Genomic DNA, 18,367 nt, shown 5'->3' on the forward strand with positions numbered 1-18,367 from the left:
CCCCGGCATTGTCTCACAAGAGACAGCTATATCTGGGTCCTTTCAGCAAAATCTTGCTAGTGTATGCAATGGTGTCAGCGTTTGGAAGCTGATTATATGACCATACTTCTTATTGCTAGAACTTCTCTGCTAGGTCTCTGACACCTGATCAGAGAGCAGTCCTGCTAGCGGAACCCAATAACTCCATTCGTTTTCATGCCATTCTGTGGCTCATGACTGGGCTAGTTCCTAATACCAGCTCCCAAACTGGTCTCCTGCTGTCCAATTGAATTCCCAAGGTTTTTTTGTTTTTGTTTTTGTTTTTAATCTCTAATCTATCAGCTAATGTGAATGGTCTTTGTAAGATGCAAATTTCATTCTACATCATTAAAATATGAAAAAGCCTTTCTCAATGTACCACATCTTTATGACTAGTACACAACTGGCTTTTAAGCCTCTTTTCTCCTCTTCAGTATTATCCAAGACTTTCTATCCTGACTGCTTTCCACAAGCCATTCCCAACTAGAAAATTTCTTCTAAAGCCTGTCAAGAAGTCAGCTCTTTTTCCCTTCCTTAGTCACATTCTCTGTGCCCCGCCCCAGAGCTTTCAATCAAATGTTTGTTACCCTGGGATACTGTGACTACTTATGTATATGAACTGCCAGTTCCACCAGCCTGTGAGTAACTCCTCAGATCAGATTCAAGTGACTCCCCAAGAGCTCTGAATTACCTTAAGTAAATGTTTAAACGAGTGAAGCGGCCAGCTACTATATTCCTCCTGCTTCCACTTACTTTCTCCAATATTTACATTTCAGACCTGTTCCACAGTCTGTCTGTGCCTCCCTGACTAGCTGACCCTTGCTGACCTGTTCCACAGTCTGTCTGTGCCTCCCCGACTAGCTGACCCTTGCTGACCTGTTCCACAGTCTGTCTGTGCCTAGCCCTACTAGCTGACCCTTGCTGCTTCGTTTCCTGGTGTCTTCCGATAATTACCTGGCAGATTCAAACGGCATTCCAGAAGCATGAGGCAGCAGCAATTCTTACTATCTGCAGGGCACTACAGCTTTCAAATGGAAGGCAAAGCCAAGGGAAACATGGGCTTAAGATATAGAAAGAAGATAAGACAGGAACACAAGCATAATAGCAGGCTATGATACCAACCACCTTAACAGACAGATCTACAAGCAAGTCCTGAGACAGCATTGGGCAGACAAAATACATCCCCTGCCTAGGGCATCCCAGAGCTTCAAGGAGTCAGATGAGGAGGACTGGAGTCTGAGAGAGATTAGGGGACAGAGATAAAAGGTACAGGAAAGCAGAAACGAACCTGTGTAGGGGGAACAGCGGGGACAGATGGGATGGGAAGGGACACACAGGCAGACACTAAAGGGGTCCAAAAGGAACATACAGTATCCATTGCATGAAAAGAGTCTTAGATAACCAGGCAGATGAAACAAAGCAAGACTTCTTAGTCCCTCCCGGCGGCACTCTTCTACCTCTGAGGCCCCAGTAAGTGTGATTACTCACTAACTCTCTTCTCATAAACATCTTCCCTCTCTGTGTCCACGCTGTCCCCCAGGGCCGACCCATCTATAGAATACAGCTTCCAGGGAAGGGGTGGGGAATAATTCTAAGAAGCTGGCCAGTTCCTTGAGGAGAGAATAGAGAGTTTAGGACTCCACATTTTAAATCTCCCCTGGTTTCCTTATTACAAGGAACCAGAAAGGGAACAACAAAAACATTAAAGAGGATATCACAGAGTTCACAGGCAGGGTGAACTGATTATCCTTCCTGTGCCTTTGGGTCCAGCAAGCCATAATTCGGTCTGACATATCACATTCCAGAACCTCTTAGTAATCCAGTGACTAAAAAATGCTGACCGCAGGGCTAAGACTCGCAGGCCTTTATCTCAAGGACCTTTGACCCCAGCTTCACTCTGCTGACCTCTCTAGAGTACTTTCTACCACAGGCGGGCGGGCGGGCGGCAGTGGGGGGCCTTCTCACCTGGTAATCTCCTGCTGCAGCTGGGAAACAGAAGGCACATAGAACAGCACGCCAAAGTAGACGGTGGGCTCCAGTGCGTGCTTGTCCAACTGCTTCTTCAGGGGTTTCTCCAAATCCACCCAGCGCCGCTGATTCTGCTTGTTGTAGTACCAGAGGCTGAAGTAAGCGACCTGGAAGGAAGGAAGGAAGGAAGGAAGGAAGGTCACTGAAGCAGGCAGGCATGCCAAAAAGACCACAGTCATCTCCACCCCACAAAGATCCAGGACCAAGTGGCGATGGCCTCGTGTGCCTTTCAGAAGGGACAACAGGCAAGGCTTACGGGGAAAAAATAAAAATAAAAAGAGGCAATGCCAAGCTCCATAGAGAACAGTGTTCGGGAAACGGAGGCAGGAAACATTTTCCATGACCAAAACACTGAAGTCATCATTAAAATATATTAGGGAAGGTGTGCACGCTCATGTGTGTACACCAGTGTGGAGTTCAGAGGACAAGTTTCAGGAGTTGGTTCTTTTTCTCCACAAAAGAGTTCTTGGGAATAAAACTCAGGTCCTCTGGCTTGCATGACAAGAAATTTTCCCCTCTGGACCATGGCAGCAGCTCTATAACTAATATTACTTTAAAAGCCTTAAGGAGTGCTCTACCCAGTATAATTCTAAACCATCATGCTAACCCAACTTTTTCCTATCCTGGGCTTGGCCTCTATAAATAAAACTACTTTATGTAAATGTCAGAAATCTTAGTAGCAGATGCAACCACAGCTCTTCTTTGCCCCTCAAAGTCCATTAGATAAAAATTCAAGGGCCGGGCATGGTGGCACACGCCTTTAATCCCAGCACTTGGGAGGCAGATTTCTGCTGAGTTCAAGGCCAGCTTGGTCTACAGAGTGAGTTCCAGGACAGCCAGGGCTACACAGAGATACCTTGTCTGGAAAAAAACCAAAAAAAAAAAAAACCAAAAAAAAATCAAAACAACTGGGATATTATAAATTAATTGTTTAATATGAAGAATGAACTTAGAATTAAAGAGCAGAATGTAGAAATCTGTCTCTCTCTCTCTTTGTCTTTCTGTCTGTCTGTCTGTCTCTCTCTCTCTCTCATGCATGTGTGTGTGTGCACTTCTATCCATTCTCTCATACAAACACACACACACACACATACACACACACCCGACGTGAAAAGTTACACCTATTGCAATAAAGTGACCTAGGTAGGTTACTAAGTCAGAGACTGAAGCTTTGAACCAGAGCCAGACGTGGAGGCTCATGCTTGTGACTGCAGTACCTGGAAGGCTAAGGCAACAGGCTCCTACAGGTTCAAGGCCAGGGCTACCTACATACCAAGATTCTGATCATACACAGAGAGAGAGAGAGAGAGAGACAGAGACAGAGACAGAGAGAGACAGAGACAGAGAACTAACATTTAGTCTGCATTTGTTATATAAGAGAACTATTAGGGTAAATCAATAACAGCCCTGGCCTGGTCACCCTGAATGGGTATGACAGCACACAACAGGTGAAATGGCTGCCCCTAGCCACTGATAATATTTATCTTAAAATCAATTCACGGATCAAGGCCATTGGAAAACTACTGCTCTGCTCTCCGAGACCCTAGAGCAACAGTGTCAAACAGGACCTTGTGTAGTGATAGACATGTTCCACATCTGTACTGTAAAAAACAGCAGCCCCAGTCATAGGTGGCAACTGAGTGCCTGATGTCCCTAGAACCACTGAGAAACTGCATTTTTCAATGTCTCCATTTCAATGCTCTCAAATGAAACAGCTACTATTATACTAGATGGTTAGTGCCATAGCATAAGTCAAACTTAAAAATAGTATCCAGTGCCGGGCAGTAGTGGCGCATGCCTTTAATTCCAGCACTTGGGAGGCAGAGGCAGGCAGATTTCTGAGTTCGAGGCCAGCCTGGTCTACAGAGTGAGTTCCAGGAAAGCAAGGGCTACACAGAAAAACCAAAAAAAAAAAAAAAAAATAGTATCCAGGTTATTTTATTTGACATGAAATACTTATTAAAATAAACTTTATGCCAGGCATGGTGCTGAATGCCTATAATCTCAGTATTTGGAGGCTGAGGCAGGAAGCCTGCAGAAGGTTCAGAACCAGTCTTGGCTGTGCTGTGAGCTGAAGGCCACCCTGGTGGGATACACAGTGAAGTCTGCCTCAAATACTTAAAAAATAAGCAAATAAGCTCATTAATTAATTAATGAAGACAAAACACCTATATACATAAAACTTATTTTAAAAAATTAGGTATATCATCTCTTATCCAGGCATGGTGGCACTCACAGTGGCACTCACAGGAGGCAAAGGCAGGCTGATCTCTTAAGTTCAAGTCAAGCCTTTTCTACATTGTAAATGCCCAAAGACCCTGACTCAAAACAACCTCCTAAGCCCCCAAAACAGCATACTATCTCTTATAATTAAAATTAGAGAATCTTAAATTCATTCTGTATATATTACTTTTCCTTTTAAATACAGCTGGACTTGGCTACTTCAAACACAAAAATTTAAATAGCCAAACACAGTGGCCATACACCTACAATTCCAGCACTCAGGAAGCAATAAGATATGGGTTCAAGACCAGCTTGGGCTACATAAGGAACTTCAGGTTAACTTGGGCACAGTGAGAACCTGTCTCAAAATAACAAAACAACAGCAAAAGGAGAGGTAGGGAAATGTATAAATAGTTCCAGAGATTAGCAATGATATTTAGGAAAGTGATAAGCCGTACTCATTATTCCACAGAGTTCGTTACCCAGAGAGTTTCTTTTCCCAGAGACACAAGAATGACTTGCTGTACAAGACTCTCATTAGCTACATTTTCTTCATCTGTGACTACAGGCAGATTTTTCCCAAAGCCAAATACTCATTCTTTTGGTACCTACCCTTATTTATGGGTTTTCAGAAAGCTTTGTCTGCCCATAGCATAGGAACTAACTGTATTTCCTCTGAGGAGCTCTGCCTCAGGGCCATCAAGGAGCAGACCCACCTCTGAATTCATGCTCCAGGACCTGGGTCAACCAGCTCTAGACCAAGGGACCCCTCACCAACTTCCTCTCAGGGGAAGTAAAGAGGAGAGGGAGTGAAGGAGTGCTCTGCCTTCCTCAGAAGAGCAGGAAGAATGACAACAACCATGTGACTTGCCAACTGTCCTTCATCTTCATCGGTGGCTCTCTGCTCACGTTGTCTCCCACATTCCTGGTGCCCACCTCCGAGAACTTTCTGGATAAGAGCCTTCCTTGATATGAAACTCTTTCAGGTGCCTACTCTTCCTGTCGTGGCACCCGTGGAAAACCATCCTGCCAGGAATCTCCCAAACACTCAATTCTCTAGAATCCTTATGTTAATTTACAGTGATCATTAACTAGATTTTTATGAAGCTTTTACAGGGTCAGATAGTTTACATTATTTTTTTCCTTTTCTAGTTTACCCCCCCCCCAAAGTCACAATAACCTTCAAAAATATGTTATGGCTTCTTTCATTGCTGTTTAAAAATTATCCCTGCCACTCTCCTAAATTTGTAGCTAGCTGCCTGCTGTGTAACTAGAGTCAAAACAAAGTTAAATAGGGCTTGGCTTCTTTCCAGACAATATGGTTGCCTTGCCCTAAGTGAACAGACGCCAGCTGCTCCAGGCAGATCCAATCCCTAACAGACTGCAAACCTCTTCCTAATTCCCAGGTCCGCTCCTGTCTAATTATTTTAAGACTCCTTTTGATTGTACTCTATTTTTAAAGTAGACCAGAGAGATACACAAATTAGCTGGAGGGTTTTTAAAGCCACCAGTGCATTATATTTAATAAAAGTTAATCCCATGTAAAATTGCAAATATAATTTTATCCCAGTGCCTTTCTTAGACCTGCTGAAGTTAGAAGGCTTTCATCAGGACAGAGATGAGAGGAGACAACCCAAGATAAAGTCTACCCAGAGCGGAGATCATCTAACAAAGGTGGTTAACAAGCTCTAAGCTAATTCAAGCCCCGAGCTGACCTCCACACTGAGTCTGCCATAAATAATGAAGTATGGAGCCTCTTCCTTCAGCAGATGGCAGTGGTCACATTGCCTCAACACAGCATGTCCCTTCCCTTTCTGTTCAGCTTTCCTTCATTTTCTTCTCTCTTTAATCAAATCACATATTCTTTATTTTATAGGCAATAGGACAATATACAATATCAAAACATTAGAACAAATAAATGAAGACTCAGGAAAGTAACAAATCTAATTATACTAGATATATCACACTGAAGTCCAAGTAATTAAAATTCTGTGAGCAACCAAGTTCCTTCTACTGTAGCTTTAACGTTTAAGCATAGTGGGAAATAGCATTTAACACTTAAGCACTGTGGGGAAAACCACTTATAATAAGAAGTCCAGGGAACGAACAGGACTGCTGCCTACCTGGATAAACCGCTCTCATTTTTCCCACTTACAATCCCAATCAGACACCATGAAGCATTTGATTACTGTAAACAGAATAATTTTAATACTAGATTCTTGGGAATGAGAATGTAACTCCATGATAAAGACCTTGCCTAGCAAGGTCTATCCTGGCACTAAAAAAGAGAGGGAGAAAAAGACGTTTTATTGGGTTGGCAGTGTAGTTAATTGGTAAACTGTCCTAGCACACAAAAGGCTACGGGTTTGAGTCCTGGCATCACCCAATTAACTATTAAAATAAAACAAGTCTACCAATATTTCTTAGCTGTCCTGAATTTATTTATGCCTCAGCTCACATTGACTGATCATGCCCTAGGTATCAAGGACACCCTGGGTGCTAGCATATAGCAATGAACCAGAGAACACAGGTCTTCTTCTCTCAGGGCTGTGCCCTGTGTCCTGGGAATCTTAACAAATTACACCATAGACTACACTGGTCAAGGTGCACTCTAAAAGAGCATGAGATTTTAAGACTAAAATACCAACATGTTTCTAAAGAGGGAAATAGGATTAAGTAGAAAAAATTAATATGCATAAACATTTTATTCCCCAAAGATGATAGAGATAACCAAGATAAGCACACGAAGTTTCACTACAAAGGCAAATTAATTCTTCGTGCTCCTGTGCAAAAAGTCATTTGGGTTATGAGGGCAAGCAGGAGCCTCCCATTCTTTGACCACTAACCAGTTCATTCTACCATAGGGCCACTCTTGTAATCTCATCCCAATAAATGGGCCACAGATTCTTTTTTTTTTAATCTAAATCTTATAAATTTGAGACCCGTTGGACCTGTTTATCAGCTTAACTCCAATACGTATGTGTTCGTCAAGATTCGATTTTGTATTTTATGTGCATGGGTGTTTGCCAGTGTGTATATATGTGTACTACATGCATGCCTGATGCCAAGGAATCCAGAAGAGGGCACTAGATGTCCTGGAAGGCTCCCCTGGAACTGTAGTTACAGAAGTTGGGAACTGCCACTGAGGTGCCAAGAACCAAACACAAGTCCTCTGAAGTGGGGCAAGCATTCTTAACCACGGTGCCATCTCTGACGCCCACAGATAACATTCCTTACTACCACACATGCTGCAAGTGACACACAATGCACACCTGTAATACCAGTACTTGGGAGGTACAGGCAAGAGGGGCAGGAACTCAAGGCTATTTTCTGCTACACAATAAGTTCAAGGTCCGCTACCTGAACTTATTACACCACTCAAACATAAATTCCCTTCAAAAGGTGTGCCAGTCATTAAGGACACAGACAAGCCAAGTATGTAACTATTTCAATCGTATCTGTGGATACAAAGTCTGTGGAAACGAGAATTAAAGTTATTTTCTACATGATATACATCAAACCTGGCAAGAAAAGAGATGTTTAGTGGTACATTGTTCACAAGCAGTGTTCCTCCAAACCGTCATCTGTTCTGACCCAATCGCCCCTAGTATATCACTGTACAATTAATACATTTACAGGAGGAAAAGAAACTGGAAAAGACAAAAGCAAGCTAACTCAGCACAGTGAGTGTTCCTGCGCTGTCGGCCAGGCAAGAGTCTTGGGAACACTGTTCATCTTTGACCACTGGGTTCCAGTCAGCATATGCAAAGCTCCAAACACGGCTCTGTATACCGCCAGTGTCCCCTACAAAACTGCCTTTCAGGAATGCAACCCCAAATCCATCCAGTGCCCAAACTCCAGCTTGTTGCCTCTAATGGCAGCTGGACTTAGTGGTACAAAGTTCAAATTGTTGAAAATGCACATAACATCGACTAGTCAAGTAAGAGCCTGATCCATCATGTAAATGAGGTGGAACACTGTGACATGTGTTTATAATAACAGCACCTAGAAGGTTAAGGCAGGAGGTGACAAGTTCAAGGACAACCTGTCCTGCAAAGAAAGACCCTACTCAGAAAGGAGGGAGAAACAGACAGACAAGAGAGCAAAGACAAAAAGAAAAAAAAAAAAAATGAAGAGAGCCTCTGCCACCCAGTATAATACTTGAATATTTCCTTAGCCTGTTCATTATTCAAAATAACTACTCTGTCCACCTAAATTACACTATGATAAACACTATAATAAACACCTTCTAGGGAATCTCACTTGGTAATAAGGAGAAACCCAAGCAAGTCCTTGATTGTTTATAATTTACATACTAATTGTATGCCATTTCTGCGGTTGAAATTAGCATTGTCAGCATAAACGTCAATAGCCTCTGGATATTTTACTAGATAAATGAAGATTAGGTATAGCATGCAATCCCAGCATTCCCAAGCCTGAGGCAGAAGGATCTGGAGTTCTAGGCTAGCCTGGCCCTACACAGTTAACTTCTATCTCAAAACAAACACTGGGCCTTGGAGATGGCTCAACAGATAAAGACACGAGTTGCCAAGTCTGATAACCTTCCAGGTTCAATGCCCAGGAACCAAATGGTAGAAGAAGAGAATTAACATGCATGCATGCACACACACACACTCGCACAGAAATGGACTTTAAAAAAAAAAGTTTAAGCCGGGCAGTGATGGCGCATGCCTTTAATCCCAGCACTTGGGAGGCAGAGGCAGGTGGATTTCTGAGTTCGAGGCCAGCTTGGTCTACAAAGTGAGTAGTGCAGCCAGGACTGCACAGAGAAACCCTGTCTCGAACCCCCCCCCAAAAAAAAGGTTTAAACAAGCAAAAGGGCTGAGGGTTGGTAATTTGTGGGCGAAGTGCCCAGAAATGGAGGCTAGCCTGGATGAGTTCTAGGCCAGCCTGGGCAACAGAGTAAGATCCTATCTGAAAACTCCAAAAACTCAATAACAAATGCAGGAAGCAGCTCAGAGCTACAGTACTGGACTGCATGGACTAGTATGCTCAAAGGCATGTATCTAACCCACAACACCAAGGCGACAGGAGAGAGAGAAAAGTTACATAAAGGCAATCTCATCAACAGTTCTGAGTACACAAGTTGCTTGAAGGACACAGTAAGAAAGTATCTGCTAACCCATCACACTGTAAGAAAACAATGAGTCCTTGTTATTAGAAGAGAAAATAGCACTCAGAAGTTGGGTACACATCTGACAAGGATGGAGTAATAGACTCACTCAGTCAACAGCCCAGGAATTCAATTAATGTGTAAACGACCTGTGAGTCACCAGTTCAGGCACTGAAGACCTGTCACTCATTGTCCAGATGGAGGGACTCACAGGTGATGCCTGGGAGGGAAAGTGATCTACAATCCTTAAGTGAGGAACTCTCACTCACAACCTACCCCTCCTCTCCCCCTCCCTGTCTCTCTCTTTCTCCTCCCACCACCCTGCCTCTCCCTCCCTCCCTCCCTCCCTCCCTCCATCATCCAGGAGCTTTTACCTTAGCAGCAAGTTGCCCTATCAAGGAACTGAAGCTGACAAAGTACCCTGAGTTGAAGGCTAGCCTGAATTCACTCCAGGCAAACCTAAACCTGGCTACAGAATGAGATCCCATCTCACAACTCTAATAAGCAGGGCTCTGGAGAGGTAGCTCAGTGGTTAAGAGTACTAGCTGCTCTTCCAGAAGTCCTGGGTTCCAGTCCCAGAACCCACATGGTGGCTCACAACTGTGTGTAACTTCTGTCCCAAAGGATCCAGTGCTGTCTCTGGCTCCCAGCTCTGCACACAAGTGGCACACAGACATGAATGAAGGCAAAAATCCAGATATGTTTAATCAAAATAAACAAATCTTTAAAACAAATAAACAATAAGTAAATAAGTAAATAGGCAGTGGCTGATGATGATGGTGATGGTGGTGATGGTGATGGTGATGGTCAGTGACCTTCCTGAAGCCTATGGAGGAAAGCCACAGAAGAAAGAGCATTTGTAGGGGAAGGACACTATACTGGGAGGCAGTTTGTGTCTGAACAGTATAGTGGGCCAGACGGAAAGAGACTATGACTATGGAAACCTAGGCAGGAGCAATGTGTTCCTCTGGTCTATAGACTATCATAGTAGGTACAGTCTCCAACATCTCCAACCTGTCTCAAAATAACCACATGAGAATCTGAAGGTTCACAACACACAGAAATGCCAAATGTTTGAGACAATGGAAATGCTAAGTGTCTTGACTTGATCTTTCCAAAGTTTGTACAGATGTGGAAATATTGTACTCTACTCCAAAAATGTGTATCAATTTTTAAAGACAAAGGTCAGGAAGCTCAGGCAAGAGGCTTGAGGAGCAAGGGCTAATCTGGGATACACAGTGAGATACACTGCAGGGACAAGGACAGAACTGAGTGAGTACCCCGCCCCCACTCACACACCCCAAACCTTGGGAACTCAGCTCACACCTCCCTGTTGTGCAAGCACGTGCTCAATGCCACAGAGTCCAGAGACTTTCTCCGGGGCATGCTGCTGGCCTTAGACAGTCACGTCTGTTATTTGAAATCCCAGCACTGAAGCACACACACTTTATATCTTTATATCGTTAGCCCTCTGCTTTTCGATCTTCCAGACAGTGTCTCAAGGACCTAGGCTACTAGGTAGTCCAAAATGCACTTGAACTTCTGATCTTGCCTCCACCTCTACAGGGCTGGGCTTACAGGTGTGAGCCACCATGGTCAGTTTTATGCCTTGCTAGGGACTGACCCGGGGGTCTTGTGTATGTCAGACGAACACTCAGTTCAGGTATACATAATAGCCTTTACATTTATTAAACATTAAACTAAAGTTTAAACATTAAACTGATAATACTCATCATTTAAGTAAATAAGTTTCCTAATCCGATAATAACTTGTATGAGTCTGTATTATGTATTTCAGAATGCATACACATACCCATGCTGATACATATGACTCTCTTATTTACTTGCCTAGTTCCTCGTTATCAAGACCATGAGAAAAGTGACAGAATGGGCTGGCAAAGTAGCTTGTAAAGTTTGCCCACCAATTCTGATTGTCTTAACTTGATCCCCAGAATCCAAGTAGTGGAGGGAAGTTGTCCCCCAACTTCCACACATGCACACTCACAATCAAAATGTAATTTAAATATTATTGAAACTAAAAGAAATATAAAAGCCCTTTGACCCTTGGAGTTTGGAAAACTCCTCAGATGAAGAGGAAAGTCTAAAATGACAGAAAGTCCCACAGCTCAGGGGACCTTCCAGAAGGTCAGCAAAATACTTGTCCTATATATATATATATATATATATATATCAATCTTATCTATTACACAAAGGTGTACCTGAATTCAGTCTGTGACTACTCAGCCCAAAGCATTTGCATGCGAAGTACTTTTTCTTTATCATGTTTTGGTTATTTTTAGAGTCCAAATGAAAGCTGGCAGGAAAAGAGAAAGGCACACGAAATTCCCATGTCTTCTCAGATTCCAGTGGAGATAAGGTCAGTGGATATCTGGAATACCCTGACAGGCTGACTTAAGATGGCACACTCCCAAGCCAGGAACACTTCCTAGCACGGTGGGGAAGCTGACTCTGCCAGACACAGCAATGTCCCTCGAAGCCAGCAGAACTAGAATGCGCCTAATTTTCCAGAAGAACCCCTCAGAGTGAAAGTGAAATAAACTAAACGTGTCATACAGCTCTTCTGGGGGTGATCCATGCTCCCGTAAGTAACCTTTCACCTGCACTTTATAAGCAAGTCCAATAAATAAATTCACTGGGATCACCAATGAATAAGTAATAGGAGCTAGAGAGATGGTTCAGTGGTTTAGAGTGAGTTGGATTCCTAGCACCCGAATGATGGCTCACAACCACATCGTCTTCTGATCTCTGTAGGTACCAGACACACAGATGGTACACATATATACATGTAGCAAAACATGCATAAGCATAAAATAAAATTAACCTAAAAGAACTTTTTTAATAAATAAGTAAATGGTAAGCCGGGTACAGTGGTCCATTCATACACTCCCAGCTACTTCAGAGGCCGAGGCAGGAAGACAGCAAGTGTGAGAGAGGCCTGAACAACATAGAAAGAGCCTGAAAAAGAACAGAGCAAATGTGCAAAACAGAAATAGGACAGAGAAGAAGAGTAAAGAGAGATGGAAAGAGAAAGAAAAGGAGAGGCAAAGAAAAAGAAAAGAAAGGAAAGAAAGGGAGGAAGGGAGTTTTTATAACTGTGTATAAAGCTTTGGAAACGTTCCCCACTCTCCAGGGAGTCAAATCTCGGTGCAGAGCACGAATGAACTGCAATCATACTTAACATTCTAAGTGTAAAATCATCTTGAGGCGTAAAGTAAATGGATATATATTCAGGAAATACGTTCAATAACATGTCAGGTACCATTCTAGACACCAGAAATACATCAGAAAACAGCAGTCCTGTGCAAATGGAGTTTACGTGTTAAAACCTATAATGTTGATGTCTGTGACTAAGTGCTATTTTAAACTCACTTCACAGAGAAACCCTGTCTCAAACAAAACAAAACAACAACAAAACTCACTTCATGATCATCTAAAATAAACCACAACCTTGTAAACAAACTCCCAAAGCCAGGAAGTAAAAATATGAGAGGTAAGATTTTGTTTGCAGTACCCATCTTCAAATACATGCTTTGAAGATGCCTCTAGTGGCTGCTGAGCATTTAACTCAATGTCAGAAGTGCAGTCTTGCACACAGACCTGCATACATGGAATAATCAAAGGATATTTTCCCTAAAGCACCTACAGACAGGATCATATGCTCAAGTGCACATGCATGTATGCATGCAACACATACATACATACACACACACACCATGCAACACATACATACACACACACACACACACACACACACCCCACACAGGCACCACAAACAAAGATGAAAGGTGAAAGGTGAGGTGGGCTTGAGTAGTACCACATACCTGGAATCCCAGCACTAAGGAGGCTGAGGCAGGAGGTTTCAGGCTCCTGGCCAACCTGGTCTACACTGTGAGACCAAAACAACAATGATAACGAGTCTAATGAGGACTACCACTTTGAGAGTATCCTAACACAGAGTGCCCCGCTCAACATCACACTTTAATAACAAACTCTCAAACCACCACCATTATTTTCCTCAATGTGAAAAGCCTACAGATTTGGGAATAGTAATTTAATACTTAGCATGAGACAAGAACGTGTATCTAATCGGACCAGCCTGCAGACTGTCTCTGGAACTTTACTGCTTAAAAAGCCTCTCAAGAGGCAAACTGACACACTGGTTCTCAGAAAGGGACTTTCCCCACTCAAAAGAATCTGCCTGGGAGGCAGTGGGATTTCCCCTATGAAAACAAACACCTATCATTTTCTAGGCAATACCTCTTGCAGTAGGCTCTGCCTCCCAAGTGGCTTCCTTTGGGGCTGGAGGATCACAATCTGGCTTGTTTGTTTGTTTGTTTGTTTGTTTGTTTGAGACAGGGTTTCTCTGTGTAGCCCTGGCTGTCCTGGAACTCACTCTGTAAACCAAGCTGGCCTTGAACTCAGAAATCCGCCTGCCTCTGCCTCCTAAGTGATGGGATTAAAGGCATGCGCCACCACTGGTTGGCCACAGCCTGGCTCTTAAGAGCACAAAAACACAGGGCTCTTGGCAGTTCCATGTCTCATAGGTTACTGACCTGTCCTGGTTTACATGTCACTCTGAGTGAACGGGGTAATCCTTACTTGTGTTGGGTTATGATTGCTGTGGTGTGTTATAACCATTGGCTGTTTGTTTGATTTCTTGAAACAGGGCTGGCCTCAAACTTAAATTTGAGATCCTAGGTTCTGCCAGCACCTTACTAAGACAGATGCAGATACTCACAGCCAACCATAGGACTGACCCCAGTGGAAGAGTTAGAGGAGGGACCAAAGGAGCTGAAGGAGATGGCAACCCCATAGGAAGAACAACAATATCAACTAACTGGACACGCCAGAGCTCCCAGGGACTAAACCACCAACCAAAGAGTATACATGAGTCGGTCCATGGCTCCCACTAAATATGTAGCAGAGGATGACCTTATCTCGCATCAATGGGAGGGGAGACCCTTGGTCCTGTAGAGGGTCGATGCCCCAGTGTAAGGGAATGCTAGGGCGGTCAGGTTGGAGTGGGTGAGTGGGTGGGGAGCACTCTCAGAGAAACAGGGGGGATAGGGATGGGATAGGGGTTTTGTGAAGGGAAAACTGGGAATGGGGATAACAGCCTCTCAAGAGGCAAACATTTGAAATATAAATAAATAAAATAATTAATAAAAAAAAATTTTGAGGTCCTTCTGCCCCAGCCTCCTGAGTAAAATACTAATAACAGATGCTAAAGTCCCTGGCTCTAGCATTATATGGCATTACTGTGAAGTCCTTATCATTGTATTATGGAAGCAAAATGGTATTTAAGTAAGCAAAAGGAGTGATTTCTTCCTGCAGCTTACAATTGATAGCAGCCAAACCCTTCACCCAAACCTACAACAGTAATTCTAGGTTTGCCTCACGGGAGGCTAGTGAGAGACACCAACACGCTGACAGTTCTTGCTGGAATCACATGCATGCTGAATGTACACAATCTAAGAACAGGTGCTGCCCCACTCAGATTATTTCTGAACAGTCGTTTGGAAAGGCTAGGCCTGGTGATCAAGCCATCTGTTTACACACTACAGGGCAGACCTGCTGGCGCTTCCCAAGCTAAGGTTTGCTAAACTTTCTAACCGTGACTGCAGCTGAATGCTGAAGTTGTGGATGATCTTTCTAAATACCAGGCATTCCCCTAAGAATTATGCCTGCTCTCTCGGTCGGGGCACTCTGCTCTTCTGTTAAAAACTGGTCTCAGAGACCAATCACAGTGGCAGATTGCTGTAATCCCAACACTCCAGAGGCCAGGCAGGAGAAGCAATTCAGTCAGTTCCAGGCCAGCCTGAGCTACACGAGACTGTCTCTCCAAAACAATAATAATTCTGGAGGAGGAGGAGGAGGAGGAGGAGGAGGAGGAGGAGGCAGCGGCTTGGACTGAGGGCTTACCCATACAGCTGAGCTTCTAACAGAAGATGGCAATTTCCCTGGGTTGCTGCCGCTTTCTTAAAGATTTACTTATTTTATGTGTACAAGACTTTTGCCTGCAGAGAGCATGTTTATACACTATGTCCATGCCTAGTGTCCACAGAGGCCGTACAGGCAGTTGTGAGCCACCATGTGGGTGCGGGGAATTGAACCCAGCTCCTCTGCAGGAGTAGTCAGTTCTCTGAACCACCGAGCCAGATCTGAGTTTCTTGACTAACAGAAAAAAAGCAGTGCAAGCTCAATTCTTCCTGAATTTATAGAGCACACTTTACACTCTGCTTACAAAAATGAAGAAACACAGTCCTTAAGGAGTTGATTCTCTGCAGCTTTAGGGTGGACATGATGTAACTGGATAAAATTGGGGGGGGGGGAGGAGCAAAATGGGGCGCTGGGGAACGGCAGTAAGTGAAGGCAATACAAAGACAGCTAAATAAATGCACATCATGGAGGCCCACTTTCCCGGCCTGGTTTTCGCTTTGCTTTGGTTTTTACTCCAATCCACTCAGTCTCTTCCAAGGTTCTCTCCTCTTCTGTTCAACACAGAGGATATGCTGCCTCCTCAAATTCTCCCTGGACAGCCTTACCTCTCTCCTGGCTTCAATTCTCCCAGCATCCTGAGATTCCCAAGCCTCTTTCCTTTAGCCTAAATCTCCTGCCTGGCCCTCCAAAAAGCATACCTACCTCCCCATTCAACATCTCCAGTTAGACCAAGTGGTACCAACTGGCACCTCAAACCTAGCATTTAGTTCCCAAGCTGAACCCAGCTCTTTCATGTTTCCTCTCTTAATTACAGTCCCCACAATCTACTGACAGCCTAAGTACCAGCCCCAACTCCTGGCTAACTCTTCCCCAGCTGTTGCTTCTTCGATCCTAAATATCCCCAGCTTCCACTCCACTTCTCTCCGCCAGCAAATGCAGCTGCACCTGAACCACTTTTAGTCACCCTGCTGAAGCAAAAAGCCACTTTGGTTTTAAAAGCCTACCTTATCTTTAGACTATCAAGGTAGGTCTAAATCTTTTAAGGACAACGAAATGCCTGCATTACTTTTAAAGGGACAGAGATTTGCAGCCTGATAGGACCTAGCACCAAGGTCACAGATCAGATATTGTTTTGCCTAAGGGGCTTTACCTCTGTGGTCCTCCCTCCCTGCTCCTATTAGAACAAGCAGCAACACCTATCATCTCACTGCTCTCGGCTACCAGTGGCTACCTCTGAATACCTACGGTTCGCAGTTACAGGTTTTCCAACTAAATAATCAACTGATTTTTCCCCCCTAGAGCGGAGTTTATCTATTCCTGACTTTTTATGAACCACTGTATTTATGTGGGATTCCCAGCTAGGAATATAACGAGTCATTTATAAGACCCAGTTTCTTTTCCTTACCCCTGCTCCAGGGAGCCAAACACGGGAAAGGTCCCACGTTTAGAGCTCTTTCTTTTAACAGGCCTTACAAAAGATTTTAAGGGCTGGAGAGATGGCTCAGCGGTTAAGAGCACTGACTGCTCTTCCGAAGGTCCTGAGTTCAATTCCCGGCAACCACATGATGGCTCACAAAAGATTTTAAATTTAGGACTTCCTGGGGATATCCAAGGACTCCACTACTTTGTACTCAGTAGATTGAGGCGTATCCCAGGACACGGGTTCCTATGATTACTGTAACAGACGGATGCTTGTGGTTCTATGTGCACATTAAATCACAACCACTCCGAGAATAGGCACCACCATTAGAGTCACGGTGCTGATAGAAAACTGGGTCTCAGGGATCTAAAGTAATTCGCCTAAGGTTATAGAACTAGCTGGTGAGAAAACCAAAATTCAAACCGGCATTTATGACTCTTGGCCTACAGAAAACAGAAAATGTATGTTGTACAGATGAATAAATACATACGTGCATGCATGAAGACTGATAAGATTGACCAGAAATTAGGATTTAATAATAAATGAGAACTTGGAAAGTGCAAAATACATGCACATTTGATTCTCCACTGCCTTTATGAGGGATATAGGCTACAAACACGTTCAAAATCGACACTGTAAATTCTTTTTGGAGCACCCCCAGAGGGTACAACTTTTGCTCTGATCTCTTCCTTCCTCTCTGGGAGGAGGGCTTTCAGGTTCACCCTGCAGTCACAGACAGGAAGTGCACGCTTCTGGTATCAGGTAGACTAGGTAGGATACACAGCCTCCATGAGGTAAGGAGTGAAGGAAAAAGACCTGCAGCCTCCTTTGCAGCTTACCTCTCTCAGCTCCAGGCGCTGGGCCACAGCTTCTAGGCTCTCCTGGCCAGTGCTCTCCACAGACAGAGTGAACTCCACAAACTCATTATTGAGCAGCTGGATCCGGGCAACCAGGCAGCTCTTGCTGGACACAGTGTAGCGTCGGGTGCGTTTCAATTTCAATCCAAATGGCAGTGGCATCTTCTCCCTTCAACAGTGGAAGGGCCAGGAAGGACCAATCTAGCAGTGATGGCGCCAAGCAAAAACAACCCTCCCGTCAAAACAAACTCTTAAGTCTCCAGTTGTTCACCCAACAGCCGCTGCTGCCATTAAAAAGCAAACGGGTCTCCAAAGACCAGGCGATGGCAGCATCCACGCCAGCGCTGAGGAAAGAGGAAAATAAAAATAGGTGGAACTGAGTATAAAGAATTACGTTTGCCTTTGCTGGAGTAGTAAGAGGGCTCTTACAGGAGCAGGGAGGTGGCAGGAAAGTTTATCACGCGGGCTGGGGGTGGGGCCGAGGGTCGGACCCCACCCCTTATTCTACCTCACCACTAGTGATAGCAGCCCTGGCTTGTGAAGAATTAAATGATCATGCCCAGTACGTCTATAACTAACTACAATACTGGTCATCTTGCTAGTTTGAAGGTACGGTTTTGTTTTTGTTTTTTTCATAGATAACTGTTTTTTGGTTTCTCAATACTCAGGTGTCTTCAGTTCCTGTGTTTGTTATATGTACAGCAAGAGAACCAGTCCTTCAGGCAAA

The 18,367-nt window shown here is 44.0% G+C and overlaps 1 protein-coding gene across 2 annotated transcripts in view; it reads right to left on the reverse strand.

The window, feature by feature from the left end:
• The window catches only part of Ptpn21 (protein tyrosine phosphatase non-receptor type 21), a 59,263-nt gene that overhangs the window by 37,574 nt on the left and 3,322 nt on the right, over positions 1-18,367 (reverse strand). For both annotated transcript variants that reach the window (XM_021179067.2, XM_029484619.1), the window contains exons 2-3: positions 17,623-17,984; positions 1,984-2,153 (exon numbers count right to left, since the gene is read on the reverse strand). In XM_021179067.2, the coding sequence (XP_021034726.1) occupies positions 1,984-2,153; positions 17,623-17,802 (350 nt within the window). In that variant the 5' untranslated portion in view covers positions 17,803-17,984. The remainder of the gene's footprint in view (positions 1-1,983; positions 2,154-17,622; positions 17,985-18,367) is intronic.

The sequence above is a fragment of the Mus caroli genome, chromosome 12, assembly GCF_900094665.2.
Source record: "Mus caroli chromosome 12, CAROLI_EIJ_v1.1, whole genome shotgun sequence".
In the NCBI taxonomy this organism is placed as follows: domain Eukaryota; kingdom Metazoa; phylum Chordata; class Mammalia; order Rodentia; family Muridae; genus Mus; species Mus caroli.